The sequence below is a fragment of the Euleptes europaea genome, chromosome 1 (assembly GCF_029931775.1).
Source record: "Euleptes europaea isolate rEulEur1 chromosome 1, rEulEur1.hap1, whole genome shotgun sequence".
Lineage (NCBI taxonomy): Eukaryota > Metazoa > Chordata > Lepidosauria > Squamata > Sphaerodactylidae > Euleptes > Euleptes europaea.
This window is the reverse complement of record NC_079312.1, coordinates 6,549,369-6,557,205: the sequence shown is the minus strand read 5'-3', so window position 1 is coordinate 6,557,205 and position 7,837 is coordinate 6,549,369. Positions and strand designations below refer to the sequence as shown.

The following is a 7,837-nucleotide window of genomic DNA, read 5'->3' as shown; positions in this document are numbered from 1 at the left end:
GGCACCCATGAACACATGAAGCTGCCTTATATTGAATCAGACCCTCGGTCCATCAAAGTCAGTATTGTCTACCCAAACCGGCAAGAGGCTCTCCAGGGTCTCAGGCTGAGGTCTTTCACATCACCTACTTGCCTAGTCCCTTTAACTGGAGATGTTGGGGATTGAGCCTGCCAAGCAGATGCCCTACCACTGAGCCACAGCCCCTCCCATTTTTTTCCAACAGATATTCCAGCAAATTTATTAGGAAAACTCCCACATCAAAGTTCTCTTTGAACATTTGACTTACAAAAATAATTTGCTATCCAAACCCCCCTTGGTTTAATAGAATATCCGCACTTCAAATTATAGAAGACTTCCTGGATTCCCCAGTTCCACAATACAGATATATCAATCCCTGTCTCAAAGTGAATGCAGCCCACTCTACTGCTGATAATTTTCATAGAACCCGATTTGTAGTTGTGGCCACAACCTTCCTTCAGAATTCCAGAAGCCCTCACTTTAGTTTAAATAATGTCTTTTATTTTACATTTGCATACGGTAAGTATAACAGGTATAAAATAAACGTTACCATAAAGCTGAGATATAGCAAATTGTTTTGAATTCTTAATTCAACTACTATATTGAAATTAGCAAATTTAGAAGCAAAGGAAAAGGACAGGGGAAAGAAAAAGTAGAAACAAAATTTAAGAACAGGAGAAGGGATAGGCAGGGTAAGTGGAACACGATCCTCCATTTCTAATTACACTTTTTTGTCTGACCGGCTGGTTAATGTTGTAACACAAAGACTTCTGTGGAAGCTAGACAGATGTCTCAGACAAAGTCCATATGTAGTAACCTACAATAGTATACCTTCTCATAATTAGTTAAGATAGTTATGGGTAGCTGTGTACTGGTGGATTAGAGTGGATATATATCCATATATTTCCATGCCTGTAGTGTCAACAAAGCTCAAGGAATCAATTTTTAACCTATTTTAAGATTCCCCAAAGTTGGAATGTAGTCCATTAGGACCTGTTTATCTGCAAAGTGATCCGTAATGAGGCAGCCTGTAGCATCCAGAAAATACACTCTGCCAACAGTCAGAGCAGGAAAAAATACTGCTGTTGTCCTAAAATACAATACACAAGAAAACACACAAAGCCCTTGCCCGACGTTCTGTCATCTTTTAATGCCCATGAAACACACTCTGCCACTGACTAGCCAAAATGGGCTCAATTCGGAGGGGCTCTTGTACTTCCTCCTATCATTGGGTGGATGATTTCTGTTTCCCCCCCCAAAGGTCTGTCGTTTGCCATTCTGTCTCAAGAGCGGTTGAACCATGGATTGGAATCCTGGCTTACAGGGAAAGTAAAAGTTATAGTTTGCTTGACTCAGACCTATTTAGAGCGGGATAAATTCATTAGCTGACCACACATGAAGCAGCAGAGCCCTGCAGCTCATTCTCATAGCAGCAAACCATTAAGATCAGAAGGGATGTTGCTGGCCATTTTCTGCACAGTGGATGGGCGAAAACGCATGGTCGTTTTATCCTCCTTTAATCCCTGTTTTAGCCAGGATTGAACTCACATTAGGTGAAACGCATCGGTTCGATCCTGGATGAATCCTGGCTGAAACAGGGATTAAAGGAGGATAATGCGACCATGAGTTTTCACCCTAAGTCTCCCCTTCAGGCACTGAATAGACCTGACCCTACAGAGCTTCAGTAAGGTTGACATTTCGTCTGGATGACCTCAGTTGTCTGAATCAAACCAGCAGTTCTCATGGACGCTTATCTCTGTTTATGTATACAAGCATACCTCGGAGATATTACGGGTTCGGTTCCAGACCACTGCAATAAAGCAAATATCGGAATAAAGCAAGTCACACAATTTTCCAGTGCGTATAAAAAGTTTACACTATACTGTAGTCTATTAAGTGTGAAATAGCATCATATCTAAAAAATGTACTGTAATAATAATGAAAAAGTTTTGAAATATTTCAAGAATTACCAAAACGTGACACAGAGACACAAAGTGAGCACATGCTGTTGGAAAAATAGTGCCAGTAGACTTGCTCAAAAATGCAATATGTGCGAGGCACAATAAAATGAGGTATGTCTGTATCTAGTTGTTGTGTATGCCCCCATCCCTTCTTATCACATGGGGGGGGAGGTGAATAGGAAAGGAAGGGAGAGACAGAGCTAAGAATGTGAGGGGGGTGGGAAGCAGGGAGGAAAAGGGAGAACAATCCAGCACAGGCAAGGGGGTTTATTACCTCTCTCCTGGAGAGTCCTTGCAGGGCCCTTCTTATAAAGACAAAATGAAAACTTTTAAAGGCTTAAAATAGGAAACATTGAATAGGAAAGCCTCAAGTGGATCAGTAGCGCACAAGCTAGTCTACTGCACCCCATACAATGCCTTTAGCCAACTATCAAATTACAAGCCCTCCTTAACAGAAAATGTTTTCTCTTATTTCCCGTTGTCTATATATACAAAAGCTAGCTTCCAACACTATTTCAAACATTGGTGTGACCGAAAGACAACTCTGGGTGGGAGTTCTGCAGACAGGAGCAGATTCAATACTCAGGCCCCATTCATAGCACAATAAACTACATTAGTGGGGTGAAGACTTTGAATCAGAAGACTTTGAATGCATCCCAAACACATGCAGGCCCAATACAGATCAGGTCCATGGCGCATGAGGAAACTACAGCCTTCCCTCCCTGTGCCATTTTCCCAATCTGAAACATCTACAGGGAGCTACACTGTGCTCTATTGAGGAAATTCATATGTAGCCATCAGCACACACAAATTTATCCAGCAGGGCAAATGGCACCTCCCTGGGGCCATTTTTTGGGGGGGAAATGGGGCAGGGGAGATTAATCACCCTTTCCCCCCCAAGCACCACAGTCCTGAACTGAATCAGACCCACATGTGCCTAGGAAGCACGGAATTCCCACAGCATGCCTGCTCCAAAGTCCATGTGGACTTTGTAACATGTGAATGCCCTCAGTGGTTGGGATAGGGTTGCCAAACTCCAGGTAATAGCAGAAGATCTCCTGCTATTACAACTGATCTCCAGCCGATAAGAGATCAGTTCACTTGGAGAAAATGGCTGCTTTGGCAATTGGACTCTATGGCATTAAAGTCCCTCCTCCCCCCCACCCTCCTCAGGCTCTGCCCCAAAAACCTCCCACCGGTTGCAAAGAGGGACCTGCCAACCCTAGGTTGGGATCACCCTCAGCGGTTGGGGTCAGCAGGGACAATGAGCAGGATTGTATGTCAGTGCCATCAAGTTGCAATCGACTTATGACAATCCCAGCAAGGGGCTTTCAAAGCAAGTGAGACTTAGAGGTGGTTTGCCGTTGCCTTCCTCTGCAGAAACTTGTACCAAGTACCGACCCCTACTTAACTTTGGTGAGATTGGGCTATACCATGCTGCCTTCCCTGCCCTGAGCAGGATTAGGCTCCACCGTAACAGCAGCCACCAGATGAACCTGTTCAGGCCTTCCCTCTACACACACAGATGGCCAATCATAAGGATGGGCTCTGAAAACTGAAAATGTTATATTTGCACCATGAGAGCTGAGAGTACATAGGAGAAACAGGCATATGAAGAAGAGTTGATTTTTATACCCTGATTTTCTCTACTTTAAGGAGTTTCAAAGTGGCTTATAATCACAACCCCTTCCTCTCCCCACCACAGGCACCTTGTGAGGTAGGTGGGGCTGAGAGAGTTCTGAGAGAACTGTGACTGGCTCAAGGTTACCCAGCAGGCTTCATGTGGAAGAGTAGGGATACAAACCCGGTTCACCAAATTAAACTCCGTCACTCATATGGGGGAGTGGGGAATCAAACCCGGTTCTCCAGATTAGAGTCCACTGCTCTTAAACACTACGTCACACTGGCTCTCTATCCATATTGGTATGCTTTAACTTTGCCCGACTGCTTCCAGCTCTCTTAAAATACAACTTTGTCTCCAGAAGTTATTCTAGCTTAAATTTCAATATTAAACTAACCATGCAAACCATCCATTCTTTTCCTCGCAATTGCTTGGAGTGTCAGGCAGCACTGGAAAGAGAAGGTCTTGGAAAGAGAAACAAGGAATGAATTTCATTGCTATGAACTCAAAGAACAACTCTGTTGAGACTAATAGTGTTCAGGCAACATATCATCAAAATTGGCTATGTTGTGTTCAACTGGTAAGGAAGCAAAAGTATTATGTGTGTATCCAGATTTCCTCATTGTTCAAACAGTGAATATATTTACCTAGTATTTCCGTAGGGATTCTTACAGATCTGGGCTCTGTGCTATGAAGATAGGATACTACCCATGTCAGTTTTCTTTGCATACCCAAGCATTTATAGGTATCGTCTCTGACATAATCACATTTTACAATGGATTTATCATGCACATTTCTTTAGATCAAAGCTTATTAAACTGTGGGTCGCAACTGAATATGAGGTTGTGCAACTGAATGTGGGGGCCGTGAAAAATTTGGCAACAGTAACAGGTTTGCATACCGATTTTAAATACCTATATACCTGGGGTTGCGTAAAAAAATTTCAGGCGAAGAGGTCATGAGTGGAAAAAGTTTAAGAAGCTCTGCTTTAGATGACCTGTCTGAGTGAATGGTCTAATCATGCTTTATTCATGGACAAGAGATTTCCCCTCACTCTGAGCATTTCTATTGTTTTTGCCTAGTGTGAATAAGCAAATGTCTCATAAGGTTTGAGTGCTGGCTAAAGCCGTATCCACATTCCTGGCACTTAAATGGCTTCTCCCCTGTGTGGATTAGTTGATGTCTAAGAAGGTTTGAGTTGTGACTGAAGCAACTTCGGCACTCCAGGCATTGATACGGTTTCTTCTTGGTTTGAGTCTTCGGATTGCTTTGCATCTGACTGAAGCCTTTTTTACATTCCCCTGTCTGTGTATTTTTATGTCTCTTAAGAGTTATGCTGTGACTGAAGCTTTTCCCACAATCCAGACATTTAAAGGGTTTCACATCTGTGTGGATTTTTTGATGGTTAATAAGCCTTTTGCTTAGAGTAAAGCTCCTTCCACATTCCATGCATTTGTACGGTTTCTCCCCTGTGTGCAGTATTTGATGTATTATAAGGTTTGCATTTCGTGTAAACTTCTTTCCACATTCTGAACAGTCATATAGTTTTTCCCCAGTGTGGCTTCTTTGATGGGCGGTAAGGCTTGAGTTCTGAATAAAGCTCCTTCCACACTCCAAGCATTTATATGGTTTCTCACCTGTGTGGGTTCTTTGATGTATGATGAGGTTTGCACTCTGCATGAAACTCTTTCCACATTCTGAACAAATATATGGTTTTTCTCCTGTGTGGATTCTTTTATGTACAATGAGGGTTGTACTCCGCATAAAGCTTTTTCCACACTCCAAACACGTGTATGGTTTTTCACCTGTGTGAATTCTTTGATGTATAATGAGTGTTGTACTCAGCCTAAAGCCTTTTCCACATTCCAAACATTTATATCGTTTTTCGCCTGTATGGGTTTTTTGATTTGTACTCCGCCTAAACCCTTTTCCAGACTCAATAAATTGAAATGAATGCTCCCTCATATGAATTCTTTGATGTCTAAGAAGACGTGTACTTTCATTAAAGGTCTTTCCACACTCTAGACATTTAAAGGGTTTTATTCCTGTATGGATTCTTTGATGAAGAGTCAGGCTTGACTTCACAATAAAGCTTTTTCCACATTGCAAGCATTTATATGGTCTTTCTCCTGTGTGAATTCTTTGATGCAAAATGAGGGTTGTGCTCTGTATGAACTTCTTTCCACATTCAAAGCATTTGTACCGTTTCTCTCCTGTGTGTGTTCCTTGATGGATATTAAGACTTGACTTCTGACTAAAACTCTTTCCACATTCTAGACATTTATATGGTTTTTCTCCCGTGTGGATTCTTTGATGAAGAGTAAGGCTTTTCTTCAGACTAAAGCTCTTTCCACATTCCATGCACTGATATGGTTTTTCTCCCGTGTGGATTCTTTGATGCAAAATGAGGTTTGTACTCAGCATAAAGCTCTTTCCACATTCCAAACACTTATACCGTTTCTCTCCTGTGTGAGTTCTTTGATGTACAGTAAGAGTTGAGGGATGACTAAATCTCTTTCCGCACTGCAAGCAGTCATATGGTTTCTCACCTGTATGTGTTTTCCAATGTACTTTAAGGGTTGATATACTAGCAAAGCTTTTCTGACAGATAGAACATTGAATCCTTCCCTTTCCTTTGTATACTGTTTTTTGGTAATCACCATTCTGATAAGCAATGGATTTACTGCTTCTTTTATCCATATTGTTTTCTTCCTGATTTTCAACATTCTGTTCCAGGTCCAGATTCTTATCACTTTCCTCCAATACTTGATGTGCTACATTCTCTTCTGCCATGTCCCACATATCTCCTGTTGAAATAAAGAGAATTTTGACATAAGTGCAAAGTCAAAAAAGAGCATCAGATCAGGAAATAAAGCAATTCATCTACTGTGGAGAATTACCTCTTCCAAAACTTGGTGAGATGTTCCTGCTTTAAATGAAACAACTGATTGAATGACATTATCTATAAATCAGTTACCTGAGACAATTTACTGTTTAGAAATCCTTTCTCTGGTGACAAGAGGGAAGCTAGCAGAGCTTCTTACAATCTGTAACTGAAAACTAGCCATTTTTGGTCCTTCCTTGGGGACTAAACATCCCAACGACTGTACTCTATCCTACTCAACCCCTTTAATCTGACCACCTGTTGTACTTCTTTTTGTCAAGGGTTATATCGTGCTCCCAGGTTACTGGTACTATAGCTATGGTTTTATGTCCATGACCTATAAAGTCCCATCTCCCATTTCCTGAGATGTGACCATCTGCCTCAGAGAATCTATAACGAAGCAAAGGTCTGATGATAAAGAGGGAAGCCAAATTCTTGCTAAAATACGAAGTTGAGTCTTTCCTCTGTGTTATACTGTTAACTGTTGGCAAAATGCTGGTACATTGGACTGTGCTTTTTTCTTTTTCCTATTCACAACATAGCTTAGTACCAAGGAGCTCGGGCATGGGAAGTCTACAAGCATGATGGACAAGATGGATGTTCTGACAAACCTGAGAAAAGCTTCAGGTTTGCACAAAAATCTTAAATCTTAAAAAAGTGGGGTTAAAAACCTATCATGATAAAAGGAGCAGCTGTAGCTTTAAGAAATGGATATCCTCAGTGGTTGTTGCTAGGCGGCCACAACAGTTTTGCCAGCATTCCAGGTTTCTGTCAGTAAAAGCCTGGGGGAGGGGGTAGGACACTTTCTGGGGCTGTTTTGGCCTTTGAGGGAAGACTCATTGGGGCCAGGCCCAGCAGAAAGTATTGGGCAACACGCTCTCATAAGAACGTAAGAAAGGCCCTGCTGGATCAGACCAAGGCCCATCAAGTCCAGCAGTCTTTTCACACAGTGGCCAACCAGGTGCCTCCAGGAAGCCCCCAAACAAGACAACTGCAGCAGCACCTGTGTTGCACCGCACCCAAAATAATAGGCATGTTCCTCTGATACTAGAGAGAATAGGTATGCAGCATGACTAGTATCCATTCTAACTAACAGCCATGAATACCCCTCTCCTCCATGAATATGTCCACTCCCCTCTTAAAGCCCTCCAAGCTGGCAGCCACCACCACATCCTGGGGCAGGGAGTTCCACAATTTAACTATGCGTTGTGTGAAAAAATACTCACCTGACTTGCATGAGTCACCCAGGCCCAGCTGCTTGCTGGTGTTCAACAGCAGCTACCCCACAAAAGCCACTGTGTATAGTGGTTAGAGTTTTGGATTAGGATCTGGGCCACCCAGGTTTGAATCCCC

At 42.3% G+C, this 7,837-nt stretch overlaps 1 protein-coding gene across 1 annotated transcript; it reads right to left on the bottom strand.

The window, feature by feature from the left end:
• Positions 1 to 4,592: 4,592 nt before the first annotated feature.
• LOC130476036 (zinc finger protein 420-like) lies at positions 4,593 to 6,393 on the bottom strand. The gene has a single exon (XM_056847893.1). It carries the CDS (start codon positions 6,391 to 6,393, stop codon positions 4,666 to 4,668), a length of 1,728 nt encoding a protein of 575 aa, XP_056703871.1. The 3' UTR covers positions 4,593 to 4,665.
• Positions 6,394 to 7,837: the final 1,444 nt, after the last annotated feature.

Bases quoted from the DNA above. Each gene is read 5' to 3' on its own strand.
- LOC130476036 (XM_056847893.1), bottom strand. From the start codon at position 6,393: ATGGCAGAAGAGAATGTAGCACATCAAGTATTGGAGGAAAGTGATAAG.